This window comes from Podarcis raffonei, chromosome 6 (genome assembly GCF_027172205.1).
Source record: "Podarcis raffonei isolate rPodRaf1 chromosome 6, rPodRaf1.pri, whole genome shotgun sequence".
NCBI classification, from domain to species: Eukaryota; Metazoa; Chordata; class Lepidosauria; order Squamata; family Lacertidae; genus Podarcis; species Podarcis raffonei.
This window is the reverse complement of record NC_070607.1, coordinates 58,069,415-58,095,996: the sequence shown is the minus strand read 5'-3', so window position 1 is coordinate 58,095,996 and position 26,582 is coordinate 58,069,415. Positions and strand designations below refer to the sequence as shown.

Sequence of the window (26,582 nt, the reverse complement as noted above, 5' to 3'; positions counted from 1 at the left end):
TTCAGAATTTTGCAGTGCTGCTCTATGGCCAAGCAATGCATACAAAAATACATAATATTAGGCCAAAATATGCATATAAATGCATATATTCATGAAAGTTACATGTGCGTTAGGGGAAATTGTTTGCAAAAAATGTATTTGTCAGAACAGTGTACAAAAATGTGTTGGTTGGAAGAAATTCATATTAATATGCTGATGAATTTTCAGGTTATGTTTTGTTTTTGCAAAAAATTGCAAAGTGCTGCATAAATGTGGAGAACTGAATTTAAGATTGGAAAAAATGAGAAACAGAGAATAAAAAACTGACAGATTTGCCCAGTTGACAGTGTAGATTGGTGTACCTTCTCCATGAATTGACCCTAAGCACAGATTATATGAACGAATAGCACTTCCTCTTGCACAAAAGGAGCAGAGACTTTTCTCCAGCTGTAGCCCCCCACCCACCCCCAGGCTACATCTCTCATCATTCCTGAGGGTCGCTGACCATCAGTCAGGAGTGGCTTGGGTGAGATGAGGAATAAAGTCTGCAGCATGGAGGAAGAATGAAGACCCTGTTCAAAGAGGAAACTTCACTTGTGCTGATTAGGATATAATCCTGTATACTGAATTATGGAAATAAAATAAATCTGAGATTGGCCAGTGTACAAGTTGGGGGTGGATAGTAGAAACTATATTTCACTGAGAGTATTGTCTCTATTTCCATTTCTTGTTTGGTATCAGACCACTTCTCAACATTATCCTGTGGCCAATGGCTATGAGCTGTTTGAGGTTTCTGAGGAGAAGGATGAAGAGGTTGCTGCTTTCTGCCATATGCTGGATGTGTAAGTACAGGCAACTCCCCCTTTGTGTGGGGGTTGCTTTGTGGGTCTTTGTGTGCGTTGGCATAAGCCCACCCCGCTCCATTCTGCCCCCTTCCATGGTGCATGTGTATTGAATGGGCACAAAATCATCACCACCTGTACCAGTCTAGGACTCATCAAGGCACCCTACTAAGGGGATCCTTTGGCTGCAGTCCTCCTTGGAACCTAAGTATCTACAAGGGAGCCCTGCATCAAAATAGCAGAGTGCTGCTATTCAGAATTCCTCCCAGTCCATTCCAGCACTGCCCCACAGTTGGTCAACGTTCTGTGCCCATTGAGCATGCTCAGTCTTCACTGGGTTGCCTTTGCTTCCCATCCCCTCTAAGGGGGCTCCATAAGGACCAGAACTTACAGAACTGTGGTTGTGGTCAGTATCTGTAAGTGGGACCTATGATAAAATGTTCCGTTGTCGAGTGCTCCTGTTACAGCCGGCCAGCCATACTCTACTGCATTCCATTCCCTCTTCCACCTAGTTTTCCATTATCCCCACCAAACAGTCAGCATTCCTTGGCCACTGAAAATACTCTGTCCTCAATGGGTTGTTTTTTGAGGATCTTTCCCCGTGGGGCTCCCCTACCCCCCAGTTTTCCAAACCTTGACATTTCTCTTGGAGCCTGCCAGTACTTCCCTCTTTTGCATGGATAGCATCTCCTTGGCTACCTCACCTCTGAACATCGGAAATAGAAGGAATTAAGATAAGCAGTGGCCTAACTGCCTCAAGCAATTAATTATTGCTGTTGATTAATCCTCAGCAACTGGGGAAAAAATCCTCTTTGTCCCTAGAGTTTTTGTTGCCCTTTGTTTAAGCAATGGCTCCAGTGGAAAGAGTCTAAGCCTGCAGTTGATTGGATGAGGATGAACCTATTTGGGATTATAATTCCTGGCATGGCTTGTGATAATGCAGCAGCAACAGAAGGCAGAGGAGGCATTCCTCCCATGCTTTGGAAGTAAAGGCAGTGGGGAATGTCACAAGGCCAACGACATGGATTGCACACATAGCTCAAACCAGCACAGAGTTTCAGTCTGTTGGTCTGGCTAAGTGTTACCCTCTTGTTACAGAAAAGAGAAGTCAATTTTTCTGACATATGGCCAGCGTGATCCTTTCTCTCTCTCCATTTTCTTTTTCCAAGTAGCACATCTCAAAAAGATTCAGTGTTCTTCAGATGTACATACATATTTTCCTTTCCCATTCATCCTTTTGTAGTCTACTTCAGCATGTCTAGAGTTAGAGGAAGTCTAGGTTAGCGACAATCAACGCATCAACTATCTGGGCCTCTGCACTACTTGAGATCATTAGCGGTCAGTGTGGTGGGGCAGCACTGGGAAGCTGCCCTTCCAACAAGGGCATTGCTACAACTTACCTGGATGGGGCAGGGTGGCAGATAGGTAAGGGCTGTGTGGGTGCTCCTGCCAGTACATCTGTGCAGCACCAACCTCACTACCACCCTGCCCATCCAGGGCACAGGTGTAGCAATGCCAGTGTCAGGGAGGCAGCTTCCTAGTTAAGCCCTATACAGCTACTGCTTGGGATATGTTATGCTGGAGGGCAAACAAACCTGAGTTTCATTCATTGTTGAAGCACAAATTAATCTCTAGGCCATATGCTCTTTCATACTCACTCCATTTGATTGACCCCACAAGGTAGTTATGAAATTCAAGATCCTTTAAGGCAGGAATCTTAGATTTGGTGTTAGCTTAGCCAAATATTTCAGAAGATCAAATCAGTTATCTGAGTAAATGGGAAATTGAGAATCTCAGTAGCATAATACATTGGTATAAATTTTAATAGGGGTCAAAGATGAGGAGATCATGTGCAAAGACCTTTGACAGCGCCCCCTTATTTAAAAAAGAATAAGGGAAAAGAGGAGATCCTATCAGATGCCGCAAGGAGTGGGCATTCGGTGGTAATGGAAACTAATTGTACCCATCTCATTTTGCCCACAGACTTAGATCTGGCTACAGTACCAAGGACTATTCTCTTACTGGTTTTGTCTGGAGTGCTGTCAACCTCAGTCGTGAACACCTTGGCCATGGAGTCAGCTTGAAAGTGACTGTGGTTTACGATAGCCTGCAGGAGCCTCTCACTTTTACTTGTGACTGTAAGTTTTGCTGGTTTGAACTGGGGTGCACTTTCTGCTTGTATCAACAGAACAAATGTTCCCAAACTGTGGTCTGTGGACCACTGGTGGTCCATAAGCTCCATTCATATAGTTCACAGAAAGATGCTGGAACAGGCCAGAATATATGTATTTGGTCTTACTCTTAATTTTTTTTTTTTTTTTTTGGATGACAGAGACGGGGGCCAAATAGACCAGGGTTATTTTATCAAAGAGGCTAACAAGGGCTTGTCATCTTTTATTTTTAAGTAATCCAAGGAGAACCCCAGCAATTTTCAAGTGGTTCCTGGGGGCAGGAATTTTTGAGAACTGTTTCAGTATTAGGTATATTATATTCTTCTTTTCACGGCAATGAAGTGAGCTGTACTAGAAGTTAATACCACAGAAGTCTCTTCTAGACCTAGGTTGGGAGCGTCTGGGTGGTTTTCTGGTGACATTTTGTATTGCTGTGAAGGGAACAGAAATATAATCAGGTTCTGGGAGAATTGTGGAGTCTGTGGTGCCAGAGGGAGTCTACTGGACTTAGGAGGGAAAGGCCCAGGATGGCAAATTCCAGGGAATGTTGTCTTGAGACTCATCATGCTGTGATTGTTCTCTCCCTCCCCCCCTCCTGGCAGGCTCCTCCACCGTGGACTTGCTCATCTATCAGACCTTGTGCTACACTCATGATGACTTGTGTGATATCGATGTGGATGACTTCGTTCTCAAATTGTGTGGCCTTGAGGAATTCCTGCAAAAGTGAGTCAATGGGCAATGCTTGTCCAAAAAAGTTTAGGCTGACATCCTGTACTCACTTACTTTGTAGTAAGCCCCATTAAACTCAATTAACATCCAAGTAGACACATAGAGGCTTGTGCTGTTAAAGACTTCCTTCTGGTTTTTTCTTTTTCTTTGCCTCTGCTGATGCATTCTAAATCTTGTGCTCTCATGGTGTGCTGCAGAAATAGTTTAGAGACTCTGATGTCTTGTGGGGTGTGGGATGCTACCTATGGAGTGCTGCCCTAACAATCACAATTCTTTACCTTTTGGGACCACACCGGTTTGCAAGCTTTGCACATATCTTGAATGGTAGTGGTTGCTAGTGCTGTGTGGCAGTGCTTACCTGACTCCATCACTGGTGTCACTGCCAGATACCAGGTGGAGGAGGGATGAGGTGGCAGTGAGGTCAGCCTGGTGCAAATGTACTGGCTGAGCCAATCCAGTGCTACTGCTGGTGCATTTGCACCTCACAAACCTCATCCCTCTTCCTTCTAGTAAGTTGCAACAATGCTAGTGATGGGAGATCAGGTAAGTGCTGTTGCCCCATTGACCACTATTGTTCTTTAACCCTCTTATAAAGTGTGATTTATAGATCTTCCCTCTGATCATCAAAGATTCCCCCACCCCCTCTCACAGAATGTTGTGTTAGGCCGTTCCATAGACTTTTCCCACCACTGAAGACTGAAGGACCACTTTGGGATAGAAATCTTTTTAACCCAGATTTCTATTTCCCTGCTTATTTATTTAGTCACTGCCATGTTTGTCAGGATGGCATCAGTCACAATTTCACAGCCTCCATTTGGGATATTTCTGTGACTTCACCCATTTGCTGCGTACACAGTTTCCACTAGTTTAATCATTGCTTGGCATATAACATCCGCTTCTCCCCAAAGCAGGGTGATGTGAAGCCTGGATTATTTTAGCACCTGTTAGGAACATAGTTAGGGCTATGTGATGTATTTTACTTCCTTATTTTTTAAATCATTGAGCGATTCCTGCCAAGACACCCCAGCGGAAGCCTTGGGCTGTGGAAAGATATTGCTAAACCTCAATGACTGTGTTGAAATTCATGTTCCATGGAAGAGTCACTTCATGAATTAGGAAGGTGCCAAGTATCCCTCTTTAGATGACTGTCATGCTTAGTAAGATGATAGATGAGTCAAATAAGTTTCATTTCTTTAAGGTATTTGTCTTCAGCTTGTGCTGTGAAGCTGTGTATAGTGATGGACTGACTTAGTGCTTTTTAGACTGATTGGGCTCCTGTAGTTCTCTTCCAGTTCTAGCTGCCAAATGGAGGATGTGCATTGCTTTCTCCCTGAACCCCAGCACAACAGAAATCTTACGGAATGGTCATAAATGAAGCAGACTCACAGATAGAAGGTGCTGGAGACTGATGCATTCCTTGATGTCATCATCAAGCAGACATAGCTGGAAACTGGGCATTTAAAAGGCAAAGATGGTTTACTGCTATATTTCTGTCTCCAACTGCTTCCGCAAGACGGTGGACAGTTGGTGCACTTTGTGATGCGGAACTGTAGACTGAGAGCTGTTGTATCCCTTCCATACGTAGTTCTGCTTTGAGCAAGCTGGACAGTGGGGCACATATCTCCTTCCCACGCTTGCTGCCTTTGAAAAACAGTCCCATCTTGGGGGCTCTTTTTTGCTTCTCTTTGGTACTGAATGGTGTGGTTAGATGAAAACTCCTCTGGGGGAATAATGAAGATACCATCTGCTTTCAGCAGAAATATCAATAAACCTTGCGTATGGGTTGGCTGTCCTCCACCTGGGAGCTAGCACTCCAAGCTCTGGGCAGACGGTTTAGACCACCCGACCTGCCCTCCTTGACCGTGGTGTGCTGCACTTCCACCAAACAAATTACTCATTTATGTACGGAGGCATTGAGAGTGGCTTTGTCGTTTTGATCTTAAGAGCTTGTGGTCCAGTTACAGCGACTGGGAATGCAAGTTGGCAAGTGCAAACTGATTATTACTGGGACTAGCTTGTTAGTGAACAGACTTAAAAACCACAGAGCCCTCTGCGGACAACCATTCTCTCTCTCTCTCGCGCTCTCTCTCTCTCTCTCTCTCTCTCTCTCTTTCTCTGTGTGTGTGTGTGTGTGTGTGCGCGCGAGAGAGAGAAGGGGGGGGTGCAAGGGAGAGCTCAAGCACTGAAAGCCAGATCAAGGGAACAAATATCCCAGATTTCATTATTTATGTATGGAACACTCTGAAAGTTTTTGTAAGTCTTGAGGCTATTTCGTGCTCTTGTGGAGCCCTGGCAGTGAGCAAAGTGACCTAATCCACGGTTTAACTTTCTCTGCATTGATGAATGACAGTGAGAGAGAGTGTCTAAACGGCTCAGAGATCTAACTATATCACTTTTGGCACCACAAGATCTCTTAGCACTTTCGAGCATGCACTGTCTGCGTAGCAAATCTCTTGTGACTGCAATGGAGTCCAGGGATGGCTGCCTGTCGGAAGAACTCAGCCAACCTCTGCAGGGGGGAGTTGGGAAACAATGTCCCAGGCTGAAGCCCATAGAACCAGTAGGAGCTATTGAAATATTTCTTATTAGTCCTTGCAATGCTTTCTTATTTTTAAACGGCCACGTTGCCACCAGCAGAGAAATCTCTTTTCTTTTTATGTAACATGCCTTAACTAAAAGCAGAAACAAGAAATTTGTATCAGATGAGTAGAAGCTACACTGCCAACCTAGAACCCACAGGCGCCGTGAGTTTTTCCCCCTTTTAAGTTGCTTCTTTTCCTTGCAGAGGCATCTGGCACCATATTTATGGAAAGCAAAAGGCCTGTTCATGAATTACAGTCTATATCATAAGTGCAAGCTAGCAAGGCATCTGATGGTTGCACAGGCTGCAGAGGGGTGGCCATCTCCTTGCTGTTCAAATAATGGTTTGGTGATTAATGAGCTGGACTGGGATTGTAGACAACTCTGTTTGAATCCAGCCACTAATTAAAATGGCTATTGGGTCCTGCACATAATGCTTCCTGGTCACCCCTCCCTCCCATAGTGCCCTTATTCATATTTGTGTACTCTCCTGCACATCTGGGTCCCTGATTTGTTCTCATGGGTTGCACCCTGCCTGGAGGCTGTTTTCGTAGTCCCAGGTGGCTGTAGCTTCCCAGCTTATAAACAAATAATAGTGAGACGTAGCCACGGCAGTAGAAGCAACAAATTCTGGCTCCCGATCCCTGTGGAAAACCCTTCTGTTAGGGCTCAAAGACTATGTGCAGAAGGCAAACAAACTCTCTTAAGGTCCTTAAGACAGCTTTCTTCAACATGTGGGAGTTCAGGCAGCTTTTAAGACCTGGAGGGCTGAAATTCCCCTCAGGGCTGTGGTGCAAGGGCCATGCTGCCTGTAGTGCTTGAGAACAGGGCGAGTTTTGTTGGTGTGTAGCAGGCCCTGTTCAGTTCCCTTGCTCTCCTAGAAAGACAGCCTTGTAGAACTATACAGTGGTACCTCGGGTTAAGTACTTTATTCATTCCGGAGGTCCGTACTTAACCTGAAACTGTTCTTAACCTGAAGCACCACTTTAGCTAATGGGGCCTCCTGCTGCTGCTGCCGCGCCGCCGGAGCATGATTTCTGTTCTCATCCTGAAGCAAAGTTCTTAACCCGAGGTACTATTTCTGGGTTAGCGGAGTCTGTAACCTGAAGCATATGTAACCTGAAGCGTATGTAACCCGAGGTACCACTGTATTCCATGTGCGCTGCCTCATGGCTTCTGTCAATGAAGAAGGAATGGTGCGCCCTCTGGGATTTAAAACTTACGCTTCGCAACATGGGGGCACAATTTTATTGTATTCGTTTGGGAAGCTTAGCACAATAATCTTGATATGAATAAAACTGGTGGTTTTTACGGGCCTGCAAAATCTCTGCCCGAGCTCAAAAATGCAGGCATTCCCTGTGCAAATTGGCACGCAGGCTGCGCGCCCCCCCTTTTCCGCACGTAGATTGAAATGAAATGAGCTGACCCTTCTCTCCGCCTGTGTTGTACGCCTGCCTTCTTGGCAGGACACAAAGTGCCGGATGCAGACAGCAGAAATGCTCCTTGCTTGACCTTCCATCCGGATGGAAATCTCTCTAATGAGCTAGTGTGCAAATGCCCTGGTCTGCTGCAGCAGCACCTTCAAAAGATATTTAGAAACCTCCTCTTTTTTGCAATCGAGCTTCCCGTCTTCCCTAAACAAGCCTCCCCAAACCCTTTCATTGTTTGGGGCAGCAGGATTCTTCGCTTCTTGAAGACAGAGAGGTTTTTTGTTTTTTTTTGACAGGCCTACCTTCAGTTCTGTTCACGTCACCAGATAGAAGCTGGAGGAGGATGAAGTAAGGCTGTCATCTTTGGACAGCTGCCCTGCACCCCCTTTCCCAGCCCTCCTCTAGTGAGGGACACTGGTTGGCCACCAGTGAAATTGTCCAGAAAAGCCCTGCAGCGACACTACCTCACAACAGTGCTATTTGAGCAATTAAAAATGGGAGCCATTTGGCGCTTTCTGGAAGAGTGCAGCTACCGTCCTCCTCTAGCAATGGTGAGCCTGCCTTTCTTCCACTGTGTTGGAGCCAAAATAAATAGCAAGGGAAGGAAAAGCTCCTGCTATGTGGTGGTTGGGGACTCACGCCAGCATGGAGGGACATCAGGGGGTCACAGGCAAAGTTCCTTCACACCTTGAGTTCATTTATTTAATTTATTTCATCAAATTTATGCACTGCTTGATTGTAAAATGAAAACCTCAACAACATTCCTCTTCAACCAGGCCTTTGGCTGATTAATATTCTACGGCCTTTTAAATGTGTTTGGGGGGAGGGTATTTTTGGTTTTTTTAAACTATTTATTTTGTGCTTCTATCCTGCATTTTTATCTTGCAAGCTGCCCGGAGATCTTCAGATGAAGGGTGGTATAAACAAAACAAAATTAAAAATATATAAAGCAATGAAATCAAGAACAATTGATAACTGTACTTTGAAACATGCAAAAGCTGGTCGTGAGATCCTGTTTGACAGTGCTAGGCAAGCTGTTAGCAACTAAAAGGCAAGCTATAAAGCAGAAAGGGACATAGCACAGGCTTTCCACATTCTGTCCATCTTGGTGCAAATGGCCAAATTATTTTATTCTTGCATGCGACAATCTCTGGAATAGACAAAGTGCTGTTACCAGTGCACAGTTGAAATGGTTTTAGCAACCAGTCCAATTGTTACATTGGGAATATATGGCAAAAAGAGGAAGGCTTTGTTTCCTGCAGTAATGTTATAAACTGGCAGCCCCTCCTTCCAGACAGCTTCCCCTAGGACAACTTTGCTGCAGTTTCAGCTTGATGCACTGCAACAATTTTGTTGCTCCTTTTGCTGACTTGGCAGTTAGCTAGCAAATTGCTTTTATTCTCAAACCACATGTGCTTGGGGCATGTACCATTTTTTGGATTTGCTGAAGGCAGTCTAAGAAATAAAAGCGAAAGAACTCTGGTTATCTTTTGTATTTTTAAATGTTCTTATTTGGAATTCCATAATGATTTTATGAAGTTCAGAAAAATAGTACAGCACTACAATGGGGGGAATTTGTTAGGTTTTTGTCCAGGCGATATCACATGAACAAATCCCAGTCTCTGTAATAATAATTTTCCCGTGAACATTTTAATTTGTTTGAGCGATAAAACCTTTTGAGCACTGCGTTTCAGTTCCAGTTCTAAAGGAGAGATTTTGAAGCACTGGATAGCATGTTAGAAAACTAGTGACAGCTTTTATTTAAACATTTTGTACATGTCAGCTAAAAGGCAGGATAGATGTGGAAATGGAGGATGTGTCTGCTCCCACAAATTGATTTAATGGTCATTTAAATCCTAGAATGCTGTCCAAATCCAATAGACTTCAATGGGATTTGGGGTTGAGATACACGTGTCTCCTTCAAGAAGAGACTGTTGATTTCTGTTTGTTGTGAGGATGAGCTCTTAGGCTTTGTGTTGAGTTTGTTTGTTTACCCCTTTCCCCCAAAAAAATCCTGGTATGTTTATCTGTTTAAATATATATAAATTCCCTCCCTGTCCCCGCATAGAAGGCAATCTTAAAAATAAAGGAACTCAAAGCATGGATCAGGGTGAGTGGGAAGAGTAGCTTCCTGAGTCTTGCAGTGGCTTGTGAATCAGCACTCAGCACAGTCCGGCAAGGAGACAGGAGGTTGCCTAAATCCCACATAGACTAGCAGGCAGCATTCTGCATAGCTGATGCCTCCTGGAAACAAACAAACAAACAAACAAACAAAAAGTTGCAGAAGTTTGTACAGTCATACCTTGGGTTGAATGTGCTTCGGGATGAGCGTGTTCGAGTTGCGCTCCGTGGCAACCCAGAAGTAACGGAGCGTGCTACTTCCGGGTTTCACCACTTGCGCATGCACAGACGCTCAAAATGATGTCACACGTATGCGCAGAAGCGGCGAAAAGCAATGCGTGCGTGCGCAGGTGTGCCATCGCTGGTTACGTTTGCTTCTAGATGCAAACGGGGCTCCGAAACGGATCCCGTTCACATCTAGAGGTACCACTGTACATCTATCTCAGAATGTCTGTATCCGCCTCTGCCTTTAACTAAGCTCTGATCTGCACGATTGAAGGTGAGGGGTTTTCGCAAACAACAGTCTCCTGTTTCCCTCGGCTTTTGACACAAGTGCCCTTCTGTAGACAAAAGCTAACATTTTATTTTTTTTACATCTCACTGTATGCATTTGATACTGGCTCTCATATATATAAAACAACCATTCCTGGTGCATGCCAAATACTTAAAGAAGTTCTGGAACTTCATGTAGCTCAAACTCAAGAGGTCAGGCAAACTTACCTGTGGTTACTCCTTGCCCGACATGCCCAGACTTGAGCCCAGATACCAGGCAGGGACGTTGAATGGGGTGGGTGGGGGGAGTCCACCTACAGGACACACATGGAAATAAATCTTCCATAAAATATACAGATCCTTCTTTTCATACGTTTCAAAATGCCAACACCCATTCACGTTGCAGCCTTGAGAATAGAAGCGGCGGAAATTTAATCTGCCAGCCAGGCAGCGAGGCTTCTCCTGTGTGACAAACAGTTTAAATTGCACAAGCACAAACAGTGATAGATGCTCCTTTTAATTGAACATATACACATATTTTCAAGCGCGTAGGAACATAGGCAGACCATTGGTCCACCTAGCTCTAGATCTTTTACACTGACCACCAGCGGCTCTCCAGCATTTCGGACAAGGACCATTCCCAGCCCTACCTGAAATTGAACTTGAGAGCTTCTGCACGCAAGGCGGATGCTCTACCACTGAGCTGTGGCCCTTTTCCCAGAGTCTGAAGCAGGCCAGGCAGTCCATCTAGCCAGTATCTTACTGGCAGCAGCTCTTCAGGGGTCTTCCCCCATCACCTGCTACCTGATTCTTTTCTAACTGCAGATGCCAGGGACTGGACTTGGGACTATCTGCAGGCAAATCCTGTGATGTAACACCAAGCTGTGGTCCCTCCCAAGGCCTCTTGCCCTTCTGTTAGCTCTTGTCACTTCCTTCTCACTCCCTGAGTTGATCAGGGAATATATGAGAAGCACAGCCACATTTGCCCACAAACTGCAATTACACTTTCTTTCCCCTTTTGATAAAATGACAGAACAGCTGGGGGTGGGGATGTGTGGCAGGACAGGAGGGGCAGCAGAGCAAGCCACAGAGAGCAGCAGCAGGAGGCCCTCCAGGCCCGGTCCAAATTAAATGTTTTCAGGAATTCCCTATCTGCTTAGGGGCAGGTGTTACAAGCCAACCTGAATAAGAATGCCTTGCGGCACTTCCTGAAAATGAATGCAAAATCTTCCTTTTGTGACCCTACTCTCTTTTTTTGGCTATCTCCTTTTTCCAGCTGTTGAGGTCTGAGCTGCTTCAGTATTATTACTCTACTTGTCTTTCTTCCCTTTAAAAACACAGCACTCCCCCCCCTCTCTCCTGTCTCTGCAAACTGGCTTTCTTGTGTGATGGCAGCTGTGCCTAGTCTAGGCCAGGATGCAGGCTCGACATAGATAAGAATTGACCCTTTCCTCTGGCAGGTGAAAGGACCAGACTTCCTTTCTGTCACTGCCCTTCCAGCATGGCTTTGCTGCTTCTGTGGGCACGTTTCATTAGAATTGCAGGCAATGGCTCAGAGGTTGGCTCCAGGGCTTTACGTTACAGATTTGGGTTTGCAAAGATGCATGTGGGTCTTAAGTAGACCGTACTGAGAGGTCATGAGTTACAAGGAGGTTGCAGGACAGTTAGAAATAGCCAGGTGTTCAAGTTGTGATTTGGCTAATCTTCCTCCCAAAGATTCTCCGCTTCAATACATTTTTATCATTGTTGCAGTTCAGGCTTAAACATTTTTTATTTCATTCTTTGTCATTCCTGAAGCTTTCGAGTTTTCTTTTGGACATTCTTGAGTGTTGCAATTTTTTACACTGGGTGGGGGAAAGTATATACATTTAATTGAAGCCTATCTATGGGATTTGTAGACCTCTGATTCTCAGAGAGCAAAACTGAAGTATATAAATATTACTTGACACACCCAGTGTCTTCAAGCCAAAGCAGTTGCAGAGCTAGGATATATTAGGTGCTGGAAGCTCCAAGTAATCCGCTCTTTCCTGCCTGGTTTATCCTCCATACAGCACAGCGGGAAAAGCCGTTTAGTTACAATTTATTGATGTGTTTGCATCCTTCCAGCAAACATCCACTGGGAAGTCATGAATACATCCAGCACTGCAGGAAGTTTGACATTGATATCCGGCTGCAGCTGATGAAGAGGAAGGCTGTGCGCACTGACTTGGCTAGGACAGTAAGTATTTGCTTGCCAGTGAGCAGCAGAACTGTGTGATGTCTCTGCCATTACTAGTACAGATGGAATATGTGCTCTATTTTGCCTAAGGTTGCAGGTCCAATGGTGGCATCTAGAGCACTGTCTGTTCCATCCATACTGGATCTGTTTGGGTTATTGCAGCCTAAGGATGCGGACAGCCAACCACCTGCCTCCTTGACCCTTGCCCATCTTGGATTCTTGGAGCTAGCTCTAGGGGGTTGAGTGGGTGGGTCCCAGGAATGATTGATGCCTCACTGGAGAAGGGGGAAGTACCATCTGCCTTCAAGAAGGTTGCTGCTCCTCCTTAAATGGACCTCCCTGTACCCAGAAGTGTTAAACCACTGAAAGGTCCTCTCCTTCCATGTAACTCTCGGGTTTTAAAAGTGGGTGGAATCGGAAGGGGGGTGGTCTGGGAGAGGGGATTCTCTTTGGCAGCCCCTACGTTGCAAAACCCCCTCCCCACAGAGGGGCGTCAGGCATCTTCACTGTTCAGCTTTCAACAAATACTGAAGAGGTACCTATTAACTCTGGTTTTTTACACCTAAATTGTATATTTTTATGACCTGCACTATTTTTGTGATTGTAAGTTGTTTTGAACTGTTTCCACCCTGAGATCCTAGGGTGGATGATGGGTAATAAATAAAAAATAATAGTAATGCTAAGCCAGCCCATGGCTTAGCTGCGGCAGGACCAGGGGAGGAGCACAGTAACCATGATTTTGCTCCAGGAACCTGCACGTTTCCTCATTCGCACTAAGCCATGGTTTGCCTTAGCGTCACGTGCAAACGGAGTCAAGATGCATGTGAGTAATTAACCTTCACTTATGCAGGTGAACGATGACCAGAGTCCTTCCACGCTCAACCACTACGTTCACCTCCAGGAAAGGCCAATCAAGCAGACCATCACCAGGTAAAGATGAAAGGAGAATCTCCGGGTCACGGGTTCAAGCCCCACGTTGGGCAAAAGATTCCTGCATTGCAGGTGGTTGGACTAGATGAACCTCGTGGTCCCTTCCAGCTCTGCAATTCTATGATTTTATGGAGTGGCAGCAGCAGCATACTTCGGGTGGCCTATGTAAAGCCAGTGCTTTTTTAAAGGGGGTACTCATGGGTACACAGTACTGGCACCTCTTTTTGTTGTTGTTAAAAAGTGTGGCACTTACTGTAACAACTTCATGGTGAGTACTGGCACCCATTTTTCTAGGAAAAAAGCACCTTGCCCCCCCAAAAAACCCCCAAAGTAAAACAAAAATAGACCCAGTGCTGAGTTCTTAATTTAGGCCTTCCATATTGAACTCCCTCCAGCCTCTTGGGAGAGAGGGCCCTGGCTTAGTGGTAGAGCATGGCTTACATGCAGAAGGTCCCAGATTGAAGCCAAGCATCTCCAGGTAGAAATGGGAAAGTCTTCTGTCTGAGAATCTCGGGAGACACTGCCAGTTTCTGAACTAGATGGACCAATGGCTTTGGGCTGTTGCTTAAGAACTCTCCTTGACAGAGATCCGTTTCCTCCATACGTACCAGCCGGACTTGCTTCCTTTCTCTATGCCAAGCTGTCTCTTGTTGTTTCTTCCAATAGGCAGGCTTTGAGTCTCCTCTTCGATACCTTCCACAACGAGGTCGATGCATTCCTAGCCGTGGAGGTGAGAGGATAGCATTGGGGTTAATGTTGTGGTTAAACATACGTTGAACTATGCATATGGCTTTTGTGTGCTGCAAACGCCTCTGTGTTGGTGAATATTATTAGATGTAACCATTACACCTTTGGCATCTTCAAGCTATGAAATCCATCCATAAGGAAGCTTATGATAGGGAACCCAGTAACCCTCAACCACTTTCCCTGAGACACCCTGATCGCCAGTCTTCCCATCACTTTCCTCCTAGCTTGAACCATTGCCCCATGTTCTTTGAGCTACATCTCCAGGTCCTGGTCTTCTTCGGCAGCAGCAAGATAAGAAGCACGTAGCTTTGCACTTGCTTTCCCTGCACCCACTTTGGTATAAAACCCACCATATTGTTTGGCAATGAACAGTAGCTGCTGGTGGGGCAGAATAGACCCAGCTGTGTTGCGGAGCTGGCTTTCCAAAGGCTCCTGCCACTGTCGGTTAACAAGATGGAGGCTTGGCATGGTGTGGGCGCAGCAGTGGAGCCAATCTGATGTTTCTGGCACTGTGCCCACACTTTGCCAAGCTCCCTCCCACCATACCCCTCTTCCTCTTGGTAAGTGGCAGGGGCATATGGCATAGGGAAGCCAGATCAGCATTGCTGCCCTGCTGGTCACTACTGCAATATAGCACCTGGTATGGACATCACAGGTACGTTTGAAGATACCAGATATAACAGACCATTGTATGATAGTATTTGTGAAAACACAGGCTAGGGTTAAATGACAATGCAAGTATTTTTCGACGCTGCAGTTTCCTCCAGGCCTTTCCCATTTCACTATGTTGCTCACATTGTTTCATTTCCTGCTTCAAGCTGATAAGGTGCTAGTTTGTTTTTTTACTGTTTTTGCTAGAGTGACGTTTGCTTTATAAAATAAATGCCCTGAACCTTGCTTCTCCCATCTCGTCTGACATTCCACTGCTTGCTTGCTTTTCTTCCTCATTCCAGTCTTGAATCCTTCATGAGAGTCAAATTTCCCAACGTAAGGTGAGGGCTGCCAGCCACAAGTGTGCTTGGGACTACAGCCAAGAGGCGGATCTGCATAGCAGCCTTTGCTATCAGTGCAGAAAACAAACAGGGTGTAGTGAAGTGATCCCCAGGTTCTAATCTTGAAATTGTCAGCAGCTTTTAACAGCAAGTTCCTATCTACTGTTTGTTTCAGTTTCCCTTCCCTTGCGATAAATACAGTCAAAAACATACTTGTGAAGGTAGACAAAAAAGAAACCCAAGACGTTGTGAAGGTTACATTTCTCATGACGGTAAAGGGATTCATATAGGGGTTTTTTCCCTATTTTGAAACCTCTACGTTATCGAGCACTTAATGTAGAGGTTAGAAGGTGTGTTTTAGATCTTGGGAGTAGTGAATTTAGCGAAAGGAGAGGGGTAAGCAGGAGACTTTGACAACCTTCTAAATTGCCAACACTGAGGTTGCCAGCACTTTATAATTCCAAAAAATTATCAGGGATAGTGCATTCAAGTCCTAGCTTAGCTTTGTGAACTGAGCTGAGAGTGCAGGAACGATAATATATTCAACTGAGCAGCTAGAATTGCCTTTAGACATCTCTCTTGTGTGATTGTCTGGTCCTTGCTAGTGATGAAGGTGAAGGGCTTTTTAGCAAACTGATTGGAACAAGAACTAGTTTGGTCCCTATCTGTGAAAGCACCCTCTTGCAGTCAGATCGCCATGACTGGGGGCAGAAAGTATGTGTGAGAGAGAGTGAGTGTGAGAAAGAAACCATTCTCCTCCTTTCAAGAGGTGAGTCATAACAAAGCTATCTAGGAAATCTCAACTGAATGGAATGTAGTTCACTAGTATGTAATCTTGAGGTGTGTGATGGATCCTGAAAATAACACATCTGAGAAATGAACAAGTTACTTGATCCTGTGGTTTTTGAGCAGGGAAAAGGAAAAGCTTTCTAGGTTCCAGTAGCTAGATTACTACTCTCTGAAGATTTTGCTCCCCCTGCATGGTCCTACATTATTTCTCCCTTTCTGCACATTTGTATGGAAATGTATGTCTGTGTATGTACTACCTGCAGCAGGGGTCGGCAAGGTTTATCTTGCCTGGGCCAGATCGGTCCTGTGGAGATCCCTTTGTGGGCCGGATTGCGCACCTGCCTGCCCGTGATTTCTGGTGCCAGTGCAGACGCGATTTCTGGTGCCGCGGAAGCGAGTCCTCGCACTGTGCTGTGCTGGTTTAGCGTAGCGCACGAGCGGGCAGCTCAGTTTGGGAGCAGCTCGTGGGCCGGTCAAATGACCTCCATGGGCTGCTTCTAGCCCATGGGCCTTAGGTTGGTGACCCCTGAACTACAGTGTCAGAGGCTGAATACCAATTGCTGGGCATAATAAGGGTTGCTGCTGTCTCACATCCTGCTTGCAAGCTTCCCATTGGTATTTGTTTGGTCGCTGTGACAACAGGATACTGATCCAGCCGGGCTCCTCTTTCTGGCCCTAACCCCACTATTCCACAAGCTTTTGCTAGAGCAATTGTCAGCATGGCATCCTTCCTTCCAAATGAAAAAAATAAAAAGTTATGTGCAGTGAAGCTGGAAAATTGTAGGTCCATTCTTCTACATCCTCTGTAGTGCTGACTGTTGACTCTTTTGCCCCTGCAAACCATATACTGCAGAGTCTTATCAATCCAATGGATTATAGAGCTTCATGTGCAACAAGCAACAGTGCCCCTTAGTGGCACTTCTACCTATTTGTTCCGAGGTTCCCAGGCTGAAATTACCGTATATTGTTGGAAGGAGCTGGTAATATCAAATGGCTTCATGGGTTCCAGGAAACTTGGTGTTGACATTAGGACAGTAGTTTCATCAAAGCAGGACTTTGGAATGGAATTCCAAGGTCCTATTACTTGCACCAGTGCATTAGGACATGCTTGAACACAACAAAGTAGCTGCTTTATTTCTCCAAAACCTATTATCTTGAAAGCCAATATTAAGACGCAGAGCTGGTGGCCACGATACGGAAATGATGATGATAAAGACCCATTTGTCTTCCACTTTTATGACATTGGTTGAGTTTGGGGTAAAAGGAGCAGAAACAAGCTCTTTTGTGCTTTGTTGAGCAGCTCTCTAAGATCTGCTGGAGTTGGTAGGCTCCTTTTTATGTTCTCTTTGGTCAAACTCACACAAGGTGCTGGGATTTTACTGCAGAATAATCACCCAGTTTATGTCCAGGGAAGCCAGATTTAGTGATAAGGCAGTTAAGGAAGAGGTAGATAAATGAAGTAAATTTATGGCGGGGTTACTACTCTCATTCACCCTAGATCAGGGGTGGGGCACCTGTGCCCTCCAGATGTAGGGCTCCAACACCCATCACATCCAGCAAGCATGGCCAGTGGTCAGGGATGATGGAAGTTGTAGTCTAGCAAGAGTTTGAGGGCTGCTGATTCCCACCCCATGCCCTAGAAGCTGGCTATACGCACAACTCTTTGAGGTGGCACATTGTGTTTTGCTCTATGTGCTGTTGCCTTGAGACATGAGACTTTCAATTCTTCATCCAGGGAGACGTCCAAGTGAAGGCAGAACGAGTGATCCAGTCTGTCATGGCCATTTGCAATGCTCTGGCTGCTGTGGAGTCCCAGGAGATCACAGCAGCCCTGAATCAACTGCCACCCTGTCCATCTCGCATGCAGCCCAAAATCCAGAAGGTAAGAAGCAGGAGCTGGTGTCAGGAAGCAGCAATATTTAATCTGAGTGCCTAAGCTAAATATGAGAGAAAGAGGAGAGTAGAATTATTTTAGCAGACTCTTCCATTTTCTAAAAAGACGTAGCTAAGAAAGGACAAAAAGTGCCCTTGTGACAACTTAGTTTTCACACTTGACACTAAAAAGCACATTTGAGATTCTCTTTTTTGCCATATGTGAATACTGTTAAGGCAAGATAGCTGTGGACAAAAATTCAGGTGTGAATTCTAGCCAGGGTAAAGTTTTTGCATTCACACTGTGCACTGACTTTGAGCACACTTGATTTAGCCTTGTGTGTTAATTTGACCTTAGACAGTTTTGTTGCTGATAACCTTGCTGCGTCCAATATGGAGTGCATATTTTAAAATGCCCTCTTTCAGTACATTCTTGGGAGCTAGATCTGCCTTAAGTGCCATTACATTGGCTGGTGCTTTCCGTTGCAGCAAAAGGTAGAGCCTTTTCTGCAGTGGATCAGCTATTTGGAACTCCCTAGGTCCTTTGTTCTTTGCGTTTAGGGAACATTCAGAGACTTTTCCCTTTTCTGAAAGATTTTTAATTACGTGGATGGATTTTCAATCAGTTTCATTTATTTATTTTAAAAAAAAGTTCTTGAATTTCTCTTTGTTTTAATGGGCTTTGTGTGTATCTTCTGGAATTTTATTTTATTGGCGGCTTTTAAAATGTTTTTGATCGTAAGTCCATTTTTTAGCTTCTGGACAGAAGCAAGGAACACACATTTTACAATAAAGCAATAAAGTGGTTAGAATTTTCCCCAAACCTGGGAAAACGTAGCTGCTATTCCCACAGTTGGATAGCCTGAATTGCTGGGAATGGAAACACATTGACATATGTTATATAAAGTGTTTGCTCAGAGTTGCTTGCATTTCAGTCTGATTTTCATAAAATATTTCTCTTCTGGTTTCTCTTTCCTGAGCAGGATCCAAAGGTTTTGGCCATGAGGGAAAACAGAGGTAATAATTTCTCTTCTCCTGTAGTTGCTATTGAATTCTGAAGGCTTTTTACTGTCCACTGCCTCCCAAGTGCACTTTTCCAATTATTGTATACTGTTATTTATTGAACAAATTATCATCATCATCATCATTAGCCCTTTGAATCTTCAGCTTAGACATCTTGAGTCCCTAGAGTTGCTATTCCATTAACCAGACTTTTCAGAGCAGGGTGGTTTCCTAGTAATAATGAAAATTCAGACCTGTTTTTCAAAAATATTAAAGCCCCAACTACACTAAAGACCTTGAGGGATTGTGCTTCGGGGTCAAAGTAAACATAATGTGGGAGATCCCTGAACAGGAACCTCTGCAATGATATAAAAAAAAAGTTGAAAGGAGGTGTAGAACCCTTTAGACCATGAGAGACATCCTTCCAGGCCATTTTACCAATGGAAAGTGATCCTCACCCACCCACTGACAAGCTACTGCTTGCAACACAAGGCAAAACCATACATTTGGCTATAACTTTTGATAGAATACAGATGAACAAATTTTGTTGCATTGCATTCTTCATTAAATTATCTTTCCACGGTACTACTCCAAAAGAAAGTGGTGTTACAAGCCATCAAACCATGGAAATACACTTTTTCCAAAATGTTTCCACAGTTTTGGCCACTAGTGTAGAGACCTGTATGTTTTGGCCTGTGTGGCAAATGGTAGCTTTTGAGTTTTGTCCCGAGAAGAGGAAAGGGGCTTGTATCTGTAGACGACCCCCAAGATCTTTCCACATCTGAAATTCTATTATCTGCTTGTCTTCTGGTATCCCTATCTTAATGGAGACGAAGGAACTTCAGGAGTAAAGGAATAAACTTTAGGATAGACGTGAGATTAAGTAACTTGAGTAGGAGCTACAAAGTGATGCATGCTGACTTCATCTGCAGTGCCTGTAGCCCTGCCAGTTGTACACCTGAGCTTTATAAATGTTTGTTTATAATCGTTTATATACATGTATGTATAATTTATAGTTTATTATTTAGATTTGTACTTCAGTCTAAATACATTGTTAAGGTGGCATAAAGTAAAAAAATAAAAACTAAAATGTTATTAAAATGAAATGTCACAAACACATATACACCAATATTTATTTGCCAAGTTAATCCAAATTCTGCTGCAAGAAAAACCAATTTCAGTAACCTGTATAAATTATGGTAATTAAGCAGCCTTTTAAAAAAAGCAAATCTCTTGCCAGTGTAGCTGCAAAGGGAGTCATGTATGGATGGATGCATGCAGTCATGTAGAAGCCTGTGGGTAGGCTGAGCAGGATTGTATGATGACCAGGAGGCAGGGCCTCAATGCCTTGCAATTATTATTATTATTATTATTATTATTATTATTATTATTATTTACACCCCACCCATCTGGCTGGGTTTCCTCAGCCACTCTGGGTGGCTCCCAACAGAACACTAAAAACAGAATAGAACTTCAAACATTAAAAACTTCCCTAATAGCTGCTTACTCATTTCAGATTAATAGAAGCAGAGTAAATTACACAAAATAAGCAAATTTATGGAGCTATCTTAATATGTATAACCCACACAGGACTTTTCCTGGTGCCAAATGCTGGTTTCTTTTTGGAAAAGCTGCAGACTATGACAGCCCTGCAGAGAGGGAACTATAGGAGTCATAGGGAATTTCCAGAAAGGGTTAGCAACTTTGAAGGTTGGAACTTGGCAGGTCTTCCTGTTGTCAGAGGGTCTGCCAAGCATATTTGCTCTGTGGGGGCATATTTATGAGTTTTCAAAGTGCTTCTGTCAATTCCCGCCCCCCCCCTTACAGAGAAGATTGTGGAAGCTTTGACGGCCTCCATCTTGGATCTGGTGGGGCTCTACTGCAACACATTCAATGCCGACTTCCAGACCGCGATTCATGGGAACCGAAAACATTGCCTCTCCCAAGAGGCCCGGCTTCTCTCCTGCCCCCTCTCCTTCACCGTCTATGCCACTCACCGCATACCCATAACCTGGGCGGCAAGGTAAGCAGCAACGTCTTTTCTCTGGCACCAGGGAAGGACCATCTGACACTTTGCGTTAGATCTTGGGATCAAGTGTGTGTACATATATAGCAGCCATAGTGGGGGCATTGTACGTATTTGGATCAGGACTGTAGAGCTGTGCAAAGGTGCAACTCCATTTTCCTAATTTATACACAGATATCCCTGCTTCCACAGCACACAGGTGGTTATTATCCAATGGAGCACCTCTGAACTAGTTGTGTCACCCTGGTCAGAAACACATATCGACCTGGCAGGTTCACACATCACAGTAAGCCAAGCTATGATGGGACAGTGCAATCTGTTGGCTCCTAGGGAGGAAATTTCGGCTGTTTTGCTCTTCCATAGTCCTTTTCACTCAGCACGGTGTGGCAGCTAAACCAAGGTTTGGCTTAGTGTGTCATTGGAACCTGAGATTGTGGTTAAGCTTTACAGCACGTGGTTAAGGGGGAGAGAGCTTTAACTATGACAACACACTAAACCAAACCTTGGCTTAGCTGCTGAGCTAAAAAGACAAGCAAAGAGCAAAGCAACTGTCCCGTCCTCCATGGGAGCTCACACATTCATCCTAAGTCATGGCTTGGGCTCAGCATTACGTGTGAACACAGCCATGCTGTTTATCTTAACCATTTCATGACTTCCTGGTTATATTTCAGATTCCGTTTGGCTGCCCGAGGTCACCATCAGTGGGGAGAAATTGTTTCAACCTTTACTGGCTAAATGAAGCCAATTTGCCATTTAAATCCAAGTTGCCGTAAGATCAGCTTCATGGATTCAGTGTCGGATATTCCTGGCCCCTTGCTCCCACAATTCTGACAAGTCCTTAGAAATCAGGCTGGTAGGGATTTAAGCAAACACAACATTTTGTACTCAACGCATTTCCCCTCAGAAGAATGAGGCTGGCTAGCTGAGGTCAGAAGACTAGAGGAAAGCTTGCATATAAGGGAGTTGGCTGATCTGACTCTTGTTCAGGGCTGTTTTTGGAGGCTCCCTGGAATGCTCTGGGAGAATCCTTTGGTCTCGGCACCCCGCCTCCCTGGCTCGGTCCTACAGACAGTGACAGATGGCTGCTTCTCAGCCTGGGCTCTTGCCCCTTCAGCCAATGACTGAGTGGAAGGGAATCGCTTAATGGATATAGGGACAATAGGAAGTCTGGGCAGGGAGGGGACATTCCTTTGTAAGCAGCCTTTTGCTTGTGTGTTTGTGTTTCTCTAAAGGCACGGAGGCAGTGCCTGGGAGGTGCCCCTTGGTAATCCACATCCCCAGCAGCAGACACATGCAAGTGGGGGGGGGGAGGGTCGGGGTTGGGGAAGTGATGGCAACATTAGCCGCCGCCCCTCCAGGGACCTCTTGCCTTTGTACCATCCTTAATGTATTCCAGTGAGTGACTCTGAACAAAGGCAGTAGCCTGGGAAATCCAGGCCTGTCTTGACCTTCGTTGCCCCTCAGCCCTCCCTGCATCATCGCTTGGCACCTGTCACATGGCCGGTCCTTCTGACAAGAGCGCCATGTGATGGCATTCTCCGTGGCGTATGTCAATCCAGCTGGCTGGGAAGGAAGTTGGGAGAGTGTCTCTGAAAAGAGCACAGCCTGAGGAAAAGACTCTAGGCTTGGCTTGTTGGGGTGTGTGTGTGACAACTGCCACCTTCTAGCCCCCTCTCCCTCAGTCAACAGCTGGAAATGGATTGAGTTCTGCCATTGAGTAGCCAAAAGGGTTTCTGCTCAAATTTGGGTCCGGTTTGTGGGAGTTAAGTCAGGGTTAAGAAACCGTCTGATTTGAAATTGCAACCCTGCCTGCGACCTTGGAGGATAGGCTATTGAGGGCTACTAACCACAGTAGCTGTTTTCTACCTCTGCTGTCAGAGGCTGTGGGGCTCTGAATACTAGATGCTGGAAATTGTAGGTGGAGAGAGTGCTGCTGCAATTGGGTCCTGTTTGCAGACTTCCCTTGGGCTTCTGGTTGACCACTGTGAGAACAGGATGCTAACCTAGGTAGGCCTCTGGCCTGGTCCTGCAAGCTTTTCTTATGACCAGAGTTTTAAGAAGAACATGGTTGGCACAACCCTCTTTTCATAGCCCTATTGTTGCTTGTTGTCACAGGGAAGGGGCGCCTAGAATCAGTCTGTGGACACAGGGCATTGACTCTAAGCTTGTAAATGTATAGGTGTATAGAAATCTAATGATTTCTGCTGTGGCAAAAACATAGTTAGAAGAGGAAGTTATTAATTAGCCATTGTTTTATTTTAGTATTTTAACGTTTTAATGACTGTTCTTTTTGAAGACCGCCCTGGAAAGGTGGAAAAACACAAAAAATAATTCAACCATTTCACTCAAGCATCTTAGTAAGCTATGTAAGTGAAGCTGACAGTATTTTGAACAGTGGGTTAAAATACCAGCATTTTTGCCTTGTGTCTGTCTGCTGGGCATATTTTATATCTGTGCAATGCAGCAAGAACAAGAATATTTCTGGCATGTGGGAAATAAGCATGACACTCGGTAATGTACATGTTGACTATTGTTTTATAACATTTGGTGTTATAAAAGGTCCTTGCCCCAAGTGGCATACAATCTAGAAAGCAACGCCAGAATAACAGCAGAGGAAGGAAAGGGGAGTGGAGGTAAACAGGGGAAAGAACATGTGAATATTGCAGTTGCAATACTGAATAGGGTATTGAAGATTCAAGGATTGCATCAAGGAGGTTCATGGGAAAATGTCTTTATGTTTTGAATATCCTCCAAGGCTCTTTCCAACCCCAAGGCTCAAAGGTGGTTAACTGTAGACTGAAACGTAAACATAAAATGTCCTGTAAAAATGCTGCTGAAACAAACAAAGCAGCACAGATTGTAACCCTGTCCCAGTCTCTCTCCATGTCCCCAGCCCCTCAAAACTGAGCTGAAATAAAAGATCTAGCAAGGCTTCTGGCCTTGATGAGTCTCAAGGGGCAGACGAGAAGTTTTGTAGTTGGGGGTCATCTACTGAGTCAGGATGCCTCTAATCGAATGGACAAGATTTGTGCCTATCAACCAGACTTGAACCATCTGGGGTTTGCCTGCCATTCATTCATTCTCCTTTGTGTGAGGGCTGGGGGGGAGCCGGGGAGGACTAGGTGGGGCTGTTCCAAGCTTGAGATTAAAACAGATTCTCACCAGTGACTCAGCTGCTGAGTTTGAAATAAATCAAGTCAAAGTATTTATTTCATGGGTTCCTCCTGTTTGCTATTCGACTGCAGCTAAGAACTGTAGCAGGCTGCTTCCCCCCAGCCCCTGCCTCCAGTCTTTCGGAGATCAAGGCCTTTTCTTTCTGCTCTGCGAGATAACAAAAATTTACCCATCTCTCCCCGCCTTTTTTTTACAGCTATGAAGATTTCTATCTCTCCTGCTCACTCAGCCATGGTGGCAAAGAGCTCTGCAGCCCCTTGCAAACCCGAAAAGCTCATGTGTACAAGTACCTCTTCCATCTCATCATCTGGGACCAGCAGTAAGGCACCTCCCCACCTGCCCTTCCCTGTCTGTGTTGAGAAGGGTATAAAGGAAAGGTTGGGAAAGCGGCTGGGGAAGGGCGATCTCATGTGTTTTTAATGCAAGTTGATAAAGGAGGTGGATGAGAATTAACTCTCCTCTGCTTGTAGCTACATAGCTTTGCAGGCAAAAAAGTCCCAGTTTCAATCTAGAGTGAAGAAGCAGTGTAGGGTGAAGGGGGTTCTTAATCTATTGCTTACTTTTAATTTCTCTGCTCTACATCAGCCTACCCTACCACACAAGGCTTCAAGCCCTATGGTAAAGGTAAAGCGACCCCTGACCATTAGGTCCAGTCGTGACTGACTCTGGGGTTGTGGCGCTCTTCTCGCTTTATTGGCCGAGGAAGCCGGCGTACAGCTTCCGGGTCATGTGGCCAGTATGACTAAGCCACTTCTGGCGAACCAGAGCAACGCACGGAAACACCGTTTACCTTCCCACCAGAGCGGTACCTATTTATCTACTTGCATTTTGACGTGCTTTCAAACTGCTAGGTTGGCAGGAGCAGGGACTGAGCAACGGGAGCTCACCCCGTTGCGGGGATTTGAACCGCCGACCTTCTGATTGGCAAGTCCTAGGCTCTGTGGTTTAACCCACAGCACCACCCACGTCCCTCAAGCCCTATGAGGAAGACATAATATGTGTGTGTGTTTGAATGGAGTGAGGTATGGCCCACAGGTCCCCCATCCCTGCTGTAAAGCAACACGTGTATTATAAATTAGTAATGTAAAACAGTGATCCCTAAAAAGCATGCAGCAGCTATCAGCAGTAAAGCAGGGCTACCACTCTGTGTGGTTGTGTATGTGTAGTTTGGCCTTCCCGTCTTACAGTGCTGGTTTTGCAAAGTGCATCTCCTGGCAAACGCTGTAATGTCTGAAGAGGAGAGATGCAGGTCCGTAAGGCAGCAAAGGAACAAGTGACAGGCACATGCCAGGGAACTAGGACTGCCTGTGGCTTTTGGCGCATGTCCACTGGGTCTCCTCTTCGATCTTCGCTGGGGCTTCCTGGGGAGACAGATAGTGGGAAAGCAGCCAGCTCGTCTGCTGTGTAAAGCGTGACTTGGTCCCTCACTTCTTTTGTGACTCCACAGAATCGGCCCCGCATGCCTGGACAATTCCCTCCCACAGGCAGAAGTTTGAATCTGAGAACCTGGCAAAATAACTTCCGATGGGTGTAGGATTGCAGAGGAGTGGGAGCGGGTGTCGTCTCCGAAGACCTCGTTGCTATACACTGTGCAGTTGCTGAAGGGGAAGGGAACTTGATCCTAAAATAGCCTGGGCAGCAGGAAGGCTGCTGGCCATCCCCCTCTCCACTGAGGTCCAGTAACATTTGACGTTTTTTCTAGGCCAGCAAGAGGAGATGGGGGTGGAGGTGGGAAATAGATAATTTTAGAAGCTGCCTGTCCTGCAGAAGGACGCACAGTGAAGCTACATGGAGAGTGTTGCCTCAGCTCCGCTCAGTGTGAGTGCTTTATTCAGTGGATAAGCCCCAGGATGGGAACAGCCCAAATGAGGAGCCTGCCATGTAGCAGTTTTCCTGCTGGCCCTTAGCTGCACAAAGGGCTTTCAGGCATGTGCAGCACCCTTGGACTGCCTCTGGGCGGGTATCAGGCCACGCTGATCTGGCACACTCCCCGGCTTTGCTAACACTACGGGATCGGCTCAGGGGACTGGCTGGTGGTCCTTCCTGTTAAGATGGCTGAATAGGAAGGGGAAACCCCCTTGGACAAGGTTAGTGCTCATGTACCTCCCCCAGCTCCTCCCAGGAAAGCTCCAGATGGAAATGGGCAATGCAGGGCGCTTGCACTCCCTCTTGCAACCGGAGACGTTCTTGCACAGCTTCTTCTGAAGCCGGTCTCACTGTATCTCCAAAGCCTGCTTTTTAAAAAACAAAACCCCCCACAGCACAACCCTGGAGCATATGAAATGTTTAATAAAGCATTTCTGAACACATGCAGTGTGTCATTTCCTCAGCATTTAGTAATGAGCATGTCAGTTATTTGAGGGGAAGCCTTTTGGAAAGAAGGTGTTTTCCTAATCTTTATACAGCACCGAGAAAACCTTGGGTATTTTATTAAGAGTAGTGGTAGTTGTGGGTGATTAATGTATGACTTCCAAACATGCTTGAGCCC

At 45.4% G+C, this 26,582-nt stretch overlaps 1 protein-coding gene across 3 annotated transcripts in view; it reads left to right on the top strand.

Annotated features, from left to right (window-relative positions):
* The window catches only part of PIK3C2B (phosphatidylinositol-4-phosphate 3-kinase catalytic subunit type 2 beta), an 85,373-nt gene that overhangs the window by 28,611 nt on the left and 30,180 nt on the right, over positions 1–26,582 (top strand). For all 3 annotated transcript variants that reach the window (XM_053393203.1, XM_053393204.1, XM_053393205.1), the window contains 10 exons: positions 721–821; positions 2,805–2,959; positions 3,595–3,715; positions 12,451–12,562; positions 13,413–13,492; positions 14,159–14,222; positions 17,756–17,902; positions 18,876–18,909; positions 20,722–20,917; positions 24,291–24,413. In XM_053393203.1, coding sequence (XP_053249178.1) covers positions 721–821; positions 2,805–2,959; positions 3,595–3,715; positions 12,451–12,562; positions 13,413–13,492; positions 14,159–14,222; positions 17,756–17,902; positions 18,876–18,909; positions 20,722–20,917; positions 24,291–24,413 — 1,133 coding nt within the window. The remainder of the gene's footprint in view (positions 1–720; positions 822–2,804; positions 2,960–3,594; positions 3,716–12,450; positions 12,563–13,412; positions 13,493–14,158; positions 14,223–17,755; positions 17,903–18,875; positions 18,910–20,721; positions 20,918–24,290; positions 24,414–26,582) is intronic.